At 45.4% G+C, this 17,099-nt stretch overlaps 1 protein-coding gene across 1 annotated transcript; it reads right to left on the bottom strand.

Annotated features, from left to right (window-relative positions):
- Positions 1-7,179: 7,179 nt before the first annotated feature.
- Positions 7,180-16,084, bottom strand: LOC128446128 (transmembrane O-methyltransferase-like). The gene is given in 5 exon segments (XM_053429081.1): positions 7,180-7,994; positions 8,070-8,266; positions 14,847-15,042; positions 15,044-15,146; positions 15,858-16,084. Coding segments are annotated over 4 exon segments (795 nt in total). The 5' UTR covers positions 15,107-15,146; positions 15,858-16,084; the 3' UTR covers positions 7,180-7,655.
- Positions 16,085-17,099: the final 1,015 nt, after the last annotated feature.

The raw sequence follows: 17,099 nt of genomic DNA, 5'->3' as shown, positions 1-17,099 counted from the left end.
GGCATCAGGAGTCTCCTCTCTCCTCTGGCTCTGCCCACTTCAGGTGATGAACCAGACTCAGGCGCTTTGTTCTTTCACCTCCGGACAAGAAACATGTTGTGAATCTGTAAACAAGTGTTTTTGCTGCTGTTAGACGCGACTGAGAAGTGTGGGGGGATTCACAGAAAGCATCAAAAGCTTACAGAGGATTGTTGTACCAATCATGTCAGAGAAAAACACACTAAAAGGAAATATAAATGTGACAGTTAACTTTATTTTCTTTTACCAAATCTACTATATTACACTCAACAATTTGTTTTACAATGTGAAAAGTCACAATTTTTTTTTTTACATGTAAGTGGCTTTAAGCAGCTGCACACAACTGTCCTCAGTCACTGTTTGATTCCCGGATGACTCATGTTTACCTGTGAGCGTCCTCCAAGGAAAAGAAAAGATGGCGTCAGTCGTTTCAGCCGCTGATCAAAGCTCCACCTCCCTCGAACCCAGCTTCCAAAGCGCTGCAGCACCTGGAGGAGCAGTGACTCCTCTTCATCAGGAGGAGACGGTGCGATGATGATGATACAGAGCTGCAGATGGAGGAGGTCAGTGAAGATGATGGGTCGACTATACACTGGACTTACATGAGGAGAAAACCCTTTCCTCATGTTTTTAAAGGGGACTTGGCTATCGTTTACCTGACAGGGACCTCTAGTGGTCATGTGACGCAACTTGACCTCTCAGGCGTAGCGTCAGATCGTGTTTTTCGTACTTGCGGACAATTTTAAACACGACCACGAATGTACCCAAGTTGTTTCAGTGTTTAAACCATGGACTGTTTATAAAGACAAACGATATGAAAACCCTGCTAAAAGTGAGGCCAACTCATCTTGATTGCCCCCTGGTGGCTGGCTGCAGTATAGGTCATAAATCCCACCTCCTCCACGTTAGCAAATGGGACATGGATGAACAAAAAAGTGGTAGTAGGAGTTTTTATTACATGGGGCAACTGCAACTTTGAATATGATTAATTCACACATCAATATTTATAAACACATCAGGGCCTGGGTCAAAAAATATATGAATTCCTCTTTTATACGTATTTTTGATGAAATTATGTAAAACCACCAACATGTTATGACAAATTCCAGCGGCTCTGCCCTCAGGTCTCCTTTCAGAGCAGCCTGGGATCATAACACAATGCGACAGATGAATATGACATTCTCTGCATTTCTCTGCCACTGAAGACGTTTCTGTCTCCGATGTGAACTCATGGCGGTGAATGGCCAGAGGTTCCCACCAGTGCATTGTGGGGTGTTTGGGTATGAAGGGCCTTTGTGCCGGGAGCCCGGGGGCAGCGGTGCAAGGCTCTTTTAGGGTTTGATTTATAATTGAAAGCTGTGTTTACATCCGCTCTCCAGCCTCCGTGGCACAGAGTGCAGTTCATAGCCCGACGGAGGAGGAACCCAGAAAACTGAAGCCATTAATTTTTTTCTTTTTCTACTTTGAGGAAGGGGCGAAGGGGTTGGGTGGTCATGGAGCCCGGTGTTTACATTTGGTTGTACATCATTGTGTACACTGGCGCTGCTCTGAAAGGACAGCGAGGGAAACGTTAAATCACCTCTGACAGCTGAGAAATTGACCACCTCTCGGCTCCAGCACGTTGCATTGTGGGAGATGGTGCTGGAAGCTAATGAGCGATCATTAAAGTCGGTCTGCTCTGTGTAATCACAGACACACTTCGGCCATTCAGCGACTCGGCTGGTGTCAGAAATTCATCATGTCAAAGTGCAGTGTAGCCAATTTGTCTCCAATACAGAGAGTGAGTAAATATAAAGATGAAAATAGCTTCATGGGTTAACAGATAAATACACAAGTGCAGTTTCTTCGCACAAATCTGGTTCAGGGCAGAATAAAGAAAACGACTTGTTGTTATATGTAAATAAGTTCTTTGTTAAAAAAATCTGATATTTGTACATATGTTAGTTCATAAACCTGTTTATATTCATAACAACAACATGAATAGAACTCAGTAGAGCTCATACCTCCCCAGAGGCAACACAGTCCCATTATATCCAATCACAGTGCTCCAAACCTCACTCACTCATAGATATCAACTCACTAAATATCCCAGATTTTCTTTTTTAAATCAAACATCACCTCCTCCTCAGAAGTTTACAATTTACCGAGTTGTGACGTTGTTGTTCAAGCTTGTGTGTTTTCCTTTCACCAAGTCTTGTAGGAAACTGTTTGGTTGTTTTTTCTGTAATCTCGCTTAAATAGATTTAAAATAAGGTACAAATTACCACTGAGACCAGGGATTACATCCTGGGCAGTCAGAGGTAATCACTGGTTTCAGTGGTTGGACTGTTGGGCCTAAGTGGATATGAGCTCTACTGAGTATATATGCTTCTATCCAAAGACTTAAATCTTTTGTGTCTTGATGTTAAATGCTGTAATATACTGTGGCGTGCACTCAGGGGTGTGTCCTCTCACCCAGTGGGTTGATGGGTAATGTTAGAGGCTGTAGCTATATATACTTCCCGTATGGGGAACATGTGCCAGTTCTTCCTTGCTACTGAATAAACCACAGTAAACAGTACCTGCGTCTCTGCCTTTCCTTGTCTTGCCACATTGGTGACCCCGTTTTTTGGACATGTTCGAGGTAGAGGAGGATAGTGTCCCTTCCTCATCGGGGGAAGACGTATTTTCTTCCCCGGCGCCCGTGGACCGTGTCTCCACAACGACCATGGCACCGCAGCTTCCGCGACCGACCAGCTCCGCGGAGCACGTTAAACTGCCGGAGATTTGGCAGAACGACCCCGCGCCGTGGTTTCTGCACGTCGAGGCTCTTTTCCATCTGCGAGGAGTAACGGCAGACGACTCCAGGTATTTTTTGGTGGTCGCGGCTTTGGACCAGCAATCCACCCGGCGCGTGATGCAGCTCCTGCGAGCCCCGCCGCTGCGCGGAAAGTACGCCGCCCTCAAGCAGCTTCTCCTCCAGCGCTACAGCTTGAGCAGATTTTCTGTGCACTAATGGGTTGTTAGTGGATGTAGCTAATCGCAGGCTCATTGATGCTGTGTCTTTTGCGTCTTTTCCGTGTCAGACAGGGGGACCCGGGCCGTTAACACACGCTAATTTCGCGGCGTCAAAGGATGTCTTCCAGCGCTTACTGGCGGAATTTCCTTCGCTGACAACGCCCGCATTTTCTGCCGCGGTTACTAAACACGGCGTGGAACATTTCATTCCCACTGCGGGTACGCCCGTTTTCGCACGTTTGCGTCGCCTCGACACCGTGAAGTTAGCCACCGCGAAGGAGGAGTTTGCTACCATGGAGCGTTTGGGGATCGTTAGGCGGTCCAACAGCCCGTGGGCTTCGCCGCTCCACATGGTGCCCAAGGCGGACGGGTCTTGGCGGCCGTGCGGTGACTTCTGCCGTTTAAATAACATTACGGCCCATGACCGTTATCCCATTCCGCATGTTCAGGATTTTTCGATTCGTCTGGCGGGCATGACAATTTTTTCTAAAATCGATTTGGTGCGAGGTTATCATCAGGTGCCTGTGCGGGCAGAGGACGTGCCCAAGACTGCAGTCATTACACCGTTTGGGCTTTTCGAGTTTCTGCGAATGCCGTTCGGCCTTAAAGGCGCAGCGCAGACGTTTCAGCGCTTGATGGACTCGGTGTTACGTGACCTCGCGTTTGTTTTCGTCTATTTGGACGACATCTTGGTGGCCAGCCCGTCGGTTGATGAGCATTTGTCGCACCTTAGGCAGGTTTTCCAGCGCCTTGATGGACATGGTCTCATTGTCAACACGGCCAAGTGCCAGTTTGGGCTGTCTGTCATAGACTTTTTGGGCCATCGCATTTCGTCGCAGGGTGCGGTTCCTTTGCCCTCGAAGGTGCATGCAGTTGCGGATTTTCCCCGTCCGGTCTCGGTCAGGTCGCTACAGGAGTTTTTGGGCATGGTAAACTTTTACAATCGTTTCTTGCCTCGTGCGGCCCAACTCCTGCAACCATTGTATGGTGCTTTGAAGCTTAAGAAAGCCAAGGACCAGGTTGACTGGACCCCTGTGAGGATCCAGGCTTTTGAGGGGGCTAAGGCTGCCCTGGCTAACGCGGCGCTTCTGGCGCACCCCGCTTCTAGGGTGCCCATCGCCCTCACGACCGATGCTTCGGATGTGGCTGTCGGTGCAGTTGTTGAACAGCGTGTTGCGGGTGCGTGGCAGCCCCTTGCATTTTTTAGCCGCGGTTTGCGAGACAGTGAGCGAAAATACAGCGTGTTTGACCGGGAACTGTTAGCGTTGTACCTGGCTACGCGTCATTTCCGTTTCCTGCTGGAAGGCCGCCCTTTCACAGCCTATGTTGACCACAAACCATTGACGTTTGCTATGGCGAAGGTGACAGAGCCATGGTCTGCCATCTAGCGGCGATCTCCGAATTCACAACGGACATCCAACATGTGGCGGGTAAAGCGAACCCGGTGGCAGACTGCCTGTCGCGGGTGCTGGTGTGCCCTGTGCATCTTGGGGTTGATTTTTCAGCACTGGCTGCCGATCAACCTGGGGACCCGGGTATCGTTGCACTGAGAACTGCGAGTACCGGTCTGGAGCTGGAGGAGGCAGTGGTGCAAAATGGTGGGCCTGCCCTCCTTTGCGACGTCTCCACGGGCCGCCCCCGCCCGGTGGTGCCGGTTGCTTGGCGCCGTCGGGTCTTTGATATGGTGCACTCTCTTTCTCATCCGGGTGTCCGGGCGTCGGTGAAGTTGGTGTCTTCGAAGTTTGTGTGGCCTGGCCTTCGCAAAGAGGTCAAAGAGTGGGCGGCCACATGTGTGGCGTGTCAGCGCGCAAAAGTTCACCAGCACACTAGGGCGCCCCTCGAGCCATTTTTTATTCCGGCCAAGCGTTTTGATCATGTGCATATCGACCTTGTGGGGCCTCTTCCCCCTTCCCAGGGTTTTACACATCTCCTTACCATGGTAGATCGGACCACTAGGTGGCCAGAGGCGGTTCCTCTGTCTTCCACGACATCTGCGGACGTGGCACGCGCTTTTCTTTCAGCTTGGGTCTCACGTTTTGGTGCACCGTCTGATATCACCTCTGACAGAGGCCCGCAGTTCATTTCGGATCTCTGGTCGGCGCTAGCAAAGTCTTTGGGCACACAGGTTCACCGTACCACTGCCTACCACCCCCAGGCTAACGGCTTGTGTGAATGTTTTCACCGGTTGCTTAATGCGTCATTGCGGGCTGCGCTCTCAGACGCGAACTGGTTGGATCGGTTGCCGTGGGTAATGCTCGGGTTGCGCTCGGCTCCTAAGGCTGACCTGGATGCCTCGCCTGCAGAGTTGGTGCTCGGTCAGCCGCTCCGCGTCCCAGGGGAGTTTCTGCCTCAGAGCTCGGCCCCCTTTCCGGTTCCTGTTGCGCGTCCTGCGTCACAGGCCGCTTGTGCACCGGTGCCCGTGCATCATTTTTCTCCTCGGTCTTTCGTGCCAACGGATCTCGCGACCACTCGGTTTGTTTTCGTGCGTCACGATGCTCACCGGTTTCCCCTCCAGCCCCCGTATGACGGCCCGTTTAGAGTGTTAGAGGCGGGTTCTAAAAGTTTCATTCTGGACATGGGCGGGCGCAGGGAGCGCGTTTCGTTAGACAGGCTTAAGCCAGCTCATCTGTTGGCCGGCGAAGAGGTGCTACCGGCCCGGGTTCCCCGTCGTGGTCGCCCCCCTTCTAAGACCCCTGTGTTGTTTTCTCCAGTTGTGCCTCCTGATCCTGTGCCTGTTGTAAATGATGTCCCTTCTGCCTGTTCCACCCCTGCGTTGGCGGACGGGGGTCGGCGTAGCCGTTATGGTCGCCTCGTTAAACCCCCTGAGAGGTACTGACTTTTGTCCCATTTTTTTTTTCCCTCTGGGTGTTCGGGGGGGGGGGGGCTGTGTGGCGTGCACTCAGGGGTGTGTCCTCTCACCCAGTGGGTTGATGGGTAATGTTAGAGGCTGTAGCTATATATACTTCCCGTATGGGGAACATGTGCCAGTTCTTCCTTGCTACTGAATAAACCACAGTAAACAGTACCTGCGTCTCTACCTTTCCTTGTCTTGCCACAATACTTTCGATCTAATTATCCAATAATATTTATATACTAACTTGATAATGCTTCTGTAATCCTCCTTAGTACAAGCACTGTTACTAGTAGAGAGCAGAGCCTCCTGTCAGTACTCCATGTGGAACTGTGATCCCTGTAACTTTGTGTATCTTGTGTCCGACAGTATTCAGCTCAGCTAATTCATAATGAACGACCCCGGTGGCATCAGAGTTTCCAGGAAATCAGTGTTTCTTTCCCTCAAAGTCATATTCAACAGAAGCTGCTTCCCACAGATGTGCCGACAGTGATCCGTGTCTGAGGCTATAAAGAATTCATGCATCTCGTCAACATGCTGCCAGCACAATTACCTGTTTTGCAGCTGGACGGATTTACACCACTCTCATCCAGTGTCTGTGTATTAACTAACCTGCATGTCTAATTTAAACGTGCAGCCCCCCCTGACTCTCTGTCTCCCTTTCACTGCAGCACACGCTCTCCGAGTTAGAATCATCTCACCTACTGCAGCATCCACCACGCTGTGACCCGGGGTCGGGCACACCCCCAGGCCCCGGCAAATGTTGCATCTAATTAAATCGTGTTATTGCGCAAGTATTATTTATTTAAATTCTGCACTAAATTGTCTCTAAACCGTGTAATGGCTTTCCTGCTGCTCTGAAGAGCCTCGGCGGTGCCATTAGAGGCTCAGGTCAGAAAACTCCACCTGAGTCCCCCCCCCCCCACACCCTGAAGACAACACAGATTCCCCCCCTCGTTTGAGAAGCTCCCTGGACCACTGGGTCTCAGACGTTATGGCCACTTAGAGGAAGATTGCTGATGTTAGTAGAAACAAAGGAGTGGGGGGAGCGACTGGGAGCAATTTCCCCCAATCTTGCTTTATTTATTTAATTGTAAACACTGAGTCTGAAAGTAAATAACACAACATGCACAAGAGGGAGGGGGGGGGGGTGGATGGATCTGCTGACTCAGGAAATATGAGACTGATGACATGATAAATACCAAAAGCAAAACGTGTTGATGGTCACTGAGCCACATGTAAACTCTTAAACTGGGTGGAATTGTCCTTTAAAGGTTTCCCCATCAAACCAGTTTGTGAACATTTGAGTCGTACCCAGTTCAATGTGCAGGTTTCTGTTACTTTAAAAAAAGTAGAGGCCGCCATCAAGTGGTCACTCTGGGCTCTACATCCAGTATCTATGTCCACAAGGAGGTTATGTTTTCACCCCCTGTCCGCTTGTTTGTTTGATATTTATTATGTTATTTTCTGCTGTAAATATCCCTGAAGTTAGCACATTTAACATTAAGATCAATATCATATTGATATCATATTCATTTATTTCAGATAAGATATTTGATTGATTCGATTTAATAAATAAGTCAACCTCAAGCACAAGAGACTAATTAGCTGTGTGGCTGTTTTATTTATAAACTCTTTGACACAGATATCGCTCGTTTCAATATTATTAACTTATTTGTAATTTAATTATCCAGCATTAAAAGTAGATTTTCAAGTAATCCATTCAGCATGTCTTGATCTTCCAGTTCTTTTAACTTTATAAAACTGTTCGTTGACAAGCACCTTGTCTTCAGATTCCCTCAGCTTCTCCCTCAGCACGTTCCTTCTGGTAGAAGACCTCCAGTAAAGATGGAAGCTCAGTCCTGACGCTGCAGGAGGAGTCAGATCTCGCTCTGACGTGATCCAGGATTCCTCTGAGACCTCCTGCTCGTCTCTTCCTGTCGATGAAGAGGACGGAGCAGCCGGAGCGACACAGCAGCTCCTCTCTCTCCAGCGCCTGCAGGTCGGCCAGGTACAGCAGAGGATCGTGGTCCATCAGCACCAGGTTGAACCCTTCACTCCCATCAGGCTCCAGATGTGAGCGTAACGCTGGGACGGCCTCGGCTGAGCTCGACGTCAACACCTGGAACTGAGGACGTCAGGAAAACTCAGTTAGATTCATTTCCTGTTTGATAACCAGTCTTTAACTGAAGCTGTGATGTACCTGGTGGTGTTTGAATCCAGACACAAGAATGACTTCCTCCCCCAGCTCTGCTGTGAGGGGGTCCATCTCCACTGTGATCAGTCTGCCAACAGGGGGCAGCAGACGCAGCAGGCGCACTGAGCTGTAGCCACAGTGAGTCCCCAGCTCCAACACCCGAGAGGGACGCACCCGCTTGACCACAGCATCCAACGCTTCACCTGGGTCAGAGCAAACAAGGCTGTATAAAACCAGCTTCATCAACATCACACACACACACACACAAACACACAAACACACACACACACACACACACACTCTAATACACGCATAGAAGCAGCATTTTCCTTTTCTAATGATTTTCTACCAAACTGTGGGCAGAACATAATTACATTTATTTAACAAGTGTCAAAGTAATTAATATCATATATACAATGGGTGGAAGTTAGTGATTTGTGTTAGGATTTCTAATGTTAAAGCACATTTTCAAATTTAAAGATTTGTAATCTTTAAATGATGTCTCTTAATAAACTACACGTTCATTATTGAAATAAAATTATTCTTTTTGCTGCTTTTATTACAGTCGGAGACAATATATTGTTCAGTTCTGGTTTATTTAATATAGAACCAGATAAAGAAACTGCTGCTGTGGCTTAAACTGCAAGGGGAAAGAGCGCCACTCTCTGGACACTTCGGGAACAGCAAATCTCTGATATCAGCGGCATAAACTTCACAAGATTCAAAGAATCTCATTCGGACGTCAACAACTTTAGATCCACAGAGGTCACAGATTTCAGATTCTACTGGTCTGAATGGTTAGGTTAAATATCACAACGATGGTTCCTCACAACTTTTGATGCATTTTTGATGCCTTATCAACAAGGACCGGGAACCCCACCTGACTTATTCCGCCCCCACACCTCAAGGATGTGTTAAATTAACACATTATATTATATTATATTATACTGTGTGACTCCCTCCCAAGCACAGTCAGACAGCAAATGGTTTCCTCCACGGGTCTTTAATGAAGTCTTGTTCTCCAAATCAAACCGTGAAAACTGCGCCACACACGGCAACAAAAGACACAACATACAGCGTTAGCTAACTAGCAAACACAGTATCAATTATTACAGTTACAGTTAAAATAAATAACAAACAAAATACCTCGTTGGCTGCATGCTCTTGAAAAGGAATCTTCTTATCTTTTCTTACTTAAACTCTTAGACATGCGCGTAACTACATCTGCCTGCTTCTCCGTGTCTCTTCTTCGTGTTACTTCTCCGTGTTTCTTCTAGAACAGTGGTTTTCAATAGGTGAGGCGCGCCTCCCCTGGGGGGCGCCAAAGAGTCGCAGGGGAGGTGCGAAACAAGCGAAGAAATATTAGCAGTTAGCAGTTACAATAGCAGTTAACTCATTGTTCGTGCTTGCGTGTGTGAACAAGTTGGCCCATTGAAAAATGCATCGCTTTCTGATACAACCACCGAAGTCAGCAGAAAGGGAGGAGCCCACAAAAAAACGTAGGAAATATGATCCCGATTACTTAAAAATAGGGTTTACATGGTCGGGCTCCGAGAGCGCACCTCTGCCACAATGTGTGGTGTGCAAAGAGGTTTTGGCTAACGATAGTATGCGGCCATGCAAACTGCGCCGTCATATGGAAACAAAGCACACGACTTTAGTTAACAAGCCACTGGAGTTTTTTGAGAGGAAACGTGATGAATTGCGGTCACAAAAAGCAGTAATTCGTTCGTTTGGCACCACTAACGTCAAGGCAACTGAGGCATCTTATCGAGCTGCTCTCCGTATAGCGAAGGCAGGCAAGCCCCATACTGATGGAGAAACATATCTGCTCCCTGCAGCTAGAGAAATGTGTTCAGTGATGCTGGGAGAAGCAGCTGCAGCTAAACTTGACACGATCCCAGTATCTGACAACACCATCCAGCGATGAATATCCGACATGGCTTACGACGTCAAAGAACAGGTGGTGAACAGTGTTCGCAAAAGCCCCATACACGCCATTCAACTGGATGAGTCCACTGACGTTGCACACTGCGCTCAATTGATGGTGTACGTCAGGTTTATTGAAGAGCTAAATGTGCGCGAGGATTTTTTGTTTTGCATTCCCCTCCCTGCCCGCACAACAGCAGATGAACTTTTCAAGGCTCTGAATGATTTTTACCAGGCCGAAGGCCTTGAGTGGAGCCGGTGTTGTGGCATATGCACGGATGGAGCAAGGGCCATGACCGGCCGTCACAGCGGTCTTGTGAAACAAGTGCAGAACGTTGCCCCGGCCGCTGTCTGGAGACAGTGCATCATTCATCGCCAGGCTTTAGCAGCAAAAAAGATGCCCAAAGAATTGCGTGCGGTTCTGGATGAGGCAGTGAAAATTGTGAACATAATTAAATCACGTGCCTTAAACGCACGCATGTTTAGAATCATGTGCGATGAAATGGGCGCTCAATTCAAGCAATTGCTCCTGCATTCCGAGGTGAGGTGGCTCTCTCGGGGTAAAGTCCTCACCAGGCTCTGCGAGTTGCGAGAAGAAGCCTTCCTCTTCCTCACCGAGATAAACTCCCCACTCGCAAAACATCTGGAAGACATGAACTGGCTCGCGCTGTTGGCTTATCTGTCTGACATTTTCGAGCGGATCAACACCCTGAATACTTCTCTCCTGGGGCAAAGAGTGCAATGTGTATACGGCACACGACCAAGTGTCTGGCTTCATGAAGAAGCTGGATGTGTGGTGTGCCTGTATTGGAAGGGGCTCTGTTGAAATGTTCCCGACATTGGAGGATACGCTGGAGAAGACAGCGCAGCCGCTCAGCTCTGTGAAACCGGTCATCAGCGCGCATCTGAGCGGGCTGCGTGACCAGTTCGGAGAGTATTTTGGAGAGGAGCCACTGGGAAACCAGTGGGTCCGGAACCCCTTCTCCTTCCCACCCACAGTCCGAGATGATCTGAGCATACACGAGGAGGAGGCTCTTGTCGAGCTCAGCTCAAATGTGGACTTGAAACAGAGACTGGTGGAAATGCCGATTACGCAATTCTGGTTGAGTATCGAGAGCGAGTTTCCCCATGTGTCCGCCAAAGCCATGAGAGTCCTGATCCCCTTCACCTCCACTTACCTATGTGAATGTGGGTTTTCCGCTCTGACCCTGATCAAAAACAAATACCGGTCAAGGCTACAAGTACAGGATGACTTGAGGCTGTTTCTTTCTTCTGTGCAACCTCGCATTGAACAGCTGTGCGCATCAAAGGAGCGCCCGCACTGTTCGCATTGAGAATAGCGACAAGTGTATAATTAGCCTAAAAGTAGGCCTAAATCGGAATATGGAATGTGTTGACATCTGTTAAATTCAGGATATCTTTATTATTATTATTATTATTATTTCAGTTGACGTCTCGTGTTGACGCGAGTTCAGTTTGACACTGGCGTCTGTTAAGTTGTCTGCTGTTGAAAACGATCGTTTATGAATTTGCAATGACAGTTCAATTTTAAAAGTAGGCATAGGCCCTCTGTTCGTGATGTTTCAATAAAAGCAGCCTCTGACATGGAAATATTGGATGGACATTTTATGAATAGGCCCTTTTTTGTGAATGTACTTTGTTAAAAGAAATACAATTTAAAAAAAACATGTAGGCCTATTGGGCTATCAGTTGTTTTTGAAACAGCATTCCAGGAACACAAAATACCTGGTTGGGGGGGGGGGGGGGGGGGGGGGGGCTTGGTCCTCCTTACCTTTTCCAAGGGGAGGCTCACATTCAATGAAATTGAAAACCCCTGTTCTAGAAGGTTCTTCTCAAACATGCAGCTCAGTGGAGGCTTCAAAATAAAAGTCTTATCTCTAATTACAGCAATGATATATACAAATACAAAATAAACATTAGAAACCTTTATAACATATTACATTAATATAGTGGCAACAGTTACACTCCCACCAAATCACAAAACCTTACTTCTGAGATTTCCTCATACATACTGACTGTTGCAGTTGAAGTCTTTGACCTTAAAACATTACACATCTGTCATTAACCATTATGTGTGGAATGCAAAGATAAACATTAAACTTCTTCTATAGAATGAAGATAAACATTAGACATAGTAAACTGGGTCTGCTTCAAGCAGAGTAACCAACTTATGCACAGGTCTCTCCAAGAAAACTGTCTTAGTAGTGGATTTACCCTTTTCATTAAATGTGGTGTCACTAACTAACAATCTGACCTTTCTCACCCTATCATCTGACCCTGGATAAACTTCTGTTATTCTGGCCAGCTTCCATTCATTAAGTGGGGCTTGATCATCCTTTAAAAGCACAATGTCGTTTACTTTTAGGTTTCTTCTGTTCTTCTGCCACTTTTGTCTTGGTTGTAAACTCAAAAGATATTCCTTTTTCCATCGAATCCAAAACTCATTGGCTAGATATTGAACTCGACGCCACCTCTTTTGAAGATAAAGATCTTCCTTGATAAACTGTCCAGGTGGGGGAAGAATGATGGTGGACTTCATTGTGTAGGTTGAGGGTGTGGTTTCCAGATTGCCATACTCCCACCATAGGAATCGTAAGTAATCCTGGTCTTCTTTTTTCACATGAAACTGATGAAACATCCTTTCAATGTCACACATCACTGCGATGGAGCCCTTTCGGAATCTACACAGGACACCCACTAACATGTTTGTCAGGTCAGGTCCGGTGAGTAGATGATCGTTAACAGATGTTTCTTGAAATTTGGCAGAATAGTCAAATACCACACGGAGTTCCCCTGGTTTTTGCGGATGATAAACTCCATGGTGTGTAATATACCAAGCCGGGCTGTGGTCAATTTCCTCTTCAGGAACTTTCTCTGCATCGCCACGTGAAATTATGTCGTTCATGAAGTTCACGTAATCCTTGTAGTATGCTTCATTCTTCTTTAGCCTCTTTTGAAGACAATTGAGACGATGTGTTGCACATATCTTGTTGTTCGGTAGTTTTGGTCTTTCCTGTTTGAACGGTAATGGCATTTCATAGTGCCCATCATCCTTTTGTTTGATGTTTTCTCTTATCTTTGACAGGAACTTGAGATCGTCTTGAGACACAGGATCCTCTTCTCCAGCTCTTTCTGAGAAGTCTGACTCAAGGACCTTAAGGATGTCTGAGGGGTTGATTTCTTTGACTTTGGTTCTATTCACATAGTGTACTTCAGTTTTCAGACTGACTGAGGGGTTAACTCCTGGTGTCACTTGTCTCACTACTATGCAATGGCTGATTCCGATGGCATCTCCATAATCTACACAGGCATTCCCAGGGCCGACAATGCTCCACCCAAGGTCTGTGCGCTGTGCATAGGGTTCATTTTCTTCGCCAGACACAACTTCTCGTGGGAGTAAGGCTTGCGAGCAGTTGTACCCAATGAGCAGACCTACTTCACAGTCTTGTAAAGGTACCACATTATCTTGGAGGTGTTCTAGATGGGACCAAGCTTTAGCAGTTTTAGCTGTTGGAATGTGAGTTCTGTTGGCGGGAATAATGTCACGTGTGTAGGTTGGTGGTAAATAGACCTTCTTGTTGGAGTAAAAGCCACGGACTTGAAGGTTGTTTACTCTCTGAGATCTTACTAGTGTTGTTCTTGAAGTCATAGTAGAGAGTTTTAACTTGACTTGCTCTTTGTCGGCCTCCAAAGCATTAACTACTTCACTGAGAACAAAGGTCGTGTCACTTTGCGAATCCAAAAGAGCATATGTAAGTACTTCTTGTGATGGTTGAGCTGCAGATGACAGCCAGACAGGAATTATTGCAGATGTTTGTTTATTATTTTTCTTAAAGATTACTCTATTTGAAGTAGCTACTGCAATTGTTTCAAGTTGTGTTGCTTGGGGCCTTTCCCTACTCCATTCCTGCCTTGTAGTTGACCTGTCTTGACTTGGACTTTGTGTGACTTGTGGTGCTCTTTGTAGGCATGGTCTCTCTCTTCATGCAGACAAGTAGGATGGCGCCTGTTGCATGTGTCGCAAACACTCCTTTTGTTGCAACTCTTTGAGAGGTGACCGGGCCTAAGGCAACCGAAGCACAGCCTTTCAGCTTGGACAAACTTTACTCTATCTGAGACGGCTTTTTCCACAAACTTCCTGCATTTGAGCAAAGTGTGCCCAGTCTTCTTACAGAAAGTGCAGGTTTTCACACTGTCTTCATCGGAGCTTGTAGTCAGTGTCTTTGCGTTAAAACTTTGATATCTTTGTTGTTTTGGCTTTTCAATTTCACCTTGTTTCAGTGACTGCAATGATGTAACTGGATTACAAGCGATTTTCACTTCTCTTATCAGAAATTTGACAAACTGACTAAAGGAGGGGAACTTGCTGCTTTTCTCTTCAGCTTCTATGACGTTCCGATTCCATCTTGCAGTTAGCCAGTCAGGTAAACATTAGAAACCTTTATAACATATTACATTAATATAGTGGCAACAGTTACATACTGCATTACATTGCATATTGCAATCTGACACTGTTCACTGTCTTGCATCTTGCATTTCACCTTTTACTTCACTTTTTATATCTTTTATCTATTATATATATTTTATTTAGATATGTTTATGTCTAAATAAATGTTACTTTGTATAAATATTAGAAAAAGGGAGTAAATAAGAAGTAAATAGTGAGTAAATATATATTGTTTATTTGTATTGCTTTTCTTGTGTGTGTTGTATTTATTGTGTTTTTATGTTTTTATGTTTCAATGTTCATTGTATGCACCAATAACAAGAGCAAATTCCTTGTAGGTGTAAATCTACTTGGCAATAAATACTTTCTGATTCTGATTTACTTACCTATTACTGGACCAATGGATAAGGAGGGGTGCGTCTCAGCGTAGAGGTCAAAGGTCTCCAGGACACTGTCCACTTTGCCATGGGTGCAGTTAGAGAAGACGAAGGAGTGTGTGCTCCCGACACACACTCCCCCCCGCCGCAGCAGCCTCAGCACCCAGCCCAGAGCTCTGAGACACAGCGAGGACAGTTGGACGTGGGTACCGACGGGACGCCAGGACGATGGCAGGAAGCAGCGGCACGGAAACAGCAACTAGCCACATTTTACTAGCTGCTGGAGAAAATGGGACAAATCTCAAAGATCTGTGAACATACGATGTAGAAAATGATTTAAAACTGTTTGATTTCAGCAAAGTGACACCTTGGTTATTGATTTGTCTGAACCAGAAAAGTCTTGATCATCAATTTGAGCTCATTGAAGATGGCTCCTGTTGGATCCAGATTCGGATTCTTGATATATTATCATCTTATCAATGATTTCATACAAAATAACTAGCAATTATTTTTGGCTTATACGCTTAATGCTTAACTTATCAGTGGTTGAGCGTTTTCAAACTTGTATTAGTTGTTCTTTAGCGCCCCCTGCAGGTAACATGTGGTTCTTTCAAAGCACAGGACTGAGTCTGCAGGTTTTTTTTTTAAATCAATCTGCAGATTTCCAGTCATCCTTTCAGATATTATAACATCTTAATAATTGTATTTTTCCATCAAACCGAACAATGGTACAAACTTAGAAACAGAAAAAGACTCTCATAAAAATTGATATCACGTCTATTTATTGAACAAACCTTCAAGTTTAAACATGAATTATGACTTTTAGAAACTTTATGTTGAAATCAAACCTTTTCAATGACTTCATGTCTAACTTTGTCTCAATGTTTGTACAGTGGTCATATGAATAGACCTTTGTGTTTCAGTGCAGAATAATAACAAAATCACTCTTTGTTTGATAGAAACATGTGAACACGAACAAGGAAACTTTTAATTGTGAAAAGTGACAGAGCAGCTTCTCACCCAGTAGCTGCTCCAGGATCAGTCCTGTCAAACACAGGTGGGGGTCTGTCACTGTGCCTCCTGTCAGTCAAACACACGAGCAGCACGTGACAGCAGCTGGGAATCAAACCTGGATCGTTTGGCCTCTGAATCAAATCCTGAGTGAAAAGAATCCAACGAGAAGGAAAAGCACGTTAATCCGATTCCACTCTCCAGGAAATAGACACCTCGAAACACACACAGGCTCCTCCCCCTGCTTCTCAGTGATGCTGCGGGATTCCACTAGAGGGCAGCAAACATGTTGAAGTACAACAAGCATGTGGGAAACTGGTTCTGCAGGGGAAGTTAAACTGGCAACATCTGACCTTAATAGAAGTAGAATATGTATATTCACCTCCCTTTATATTTATATTAGTCTCTCTCTATATATATAAGATAATATGATCATTCATTAGTCCCCAAAAATGTATGTCAGTGAAGTAATGATACTTAAACATGCAATACATACATACATACATACATACATATAAATCGGACATAAAAAATATTGAAAATATTGATAGAACAGAACTAATATATACAGTGTAAAGTTAAAAATATATATTCATGTGTTATAACCATACTGTCCAATCATCCTGCCACTGCACTTTATTCTTCTACTTTATCGACCCATAATATTCTCTTTGTAGTAGGAGGTGCGTATACATGTCTTTGTATTTTTCATATTTTATAGCATTGGCTATATTTTACAATATTTTTTACTTTTTACTTGCTATTTTATTTACTTATTTATGTCTAACGTAACTCTTTCAACAAGAATGAGAGAAACTATAATTTGCTGCAGAGTCGAACTGATCAAAGCGTGAGAAAATATTAATAAACAAATATTAGAAGATGCAAATGGTGTCAGTGATACACACACACACGCAAACACGCGCACACACTGCGGTGAGGTGTGCAGGTCCTGTCATCCAGTTAACACAAGTTTGCTTGATTGTAACCGGAATTAAAGCGGGTTCGTCACCAAAATAAAAGCAGGCGGATGGACGACTATAAGGCAATGAGTGGAAATTATTCTAATAATAAATTGCAATACAACTCGTAAACATTGAGAGTATTCCTGATATTAAAACCAGATTTGTTTCAAGAAAAAAACATATTTAAGAAATGCATAGAACACAGACACAGAACTCATTAATCCCTGGCACAGAACAACAGATTGTATTTCTCTCATTTTGAGCAGGTTTGACTTGTGTAATGTCG

The sequence above is a fragment of the Pleuronectes platessa genome, chromosome 8, assembly GCF_947347685.1.
Source record: "Pleuronectes platessa chromosome 8, fPlePla1.1, whole genome shotgun sequence".
NCBI classification, from domain to species: domain Eukaryota; kingdom Metazoa; phylum Chordata; class Actinopteri; order Pleuronectiformes; family Pleuronectidae; genus Pleuronectes; species Pleuronectes platessa.
The sequence above is the reverse complement of the archived record's forward strand: the minus strand, read 5'-3'. Positions and strand labels throughout refer to the sequence as shown.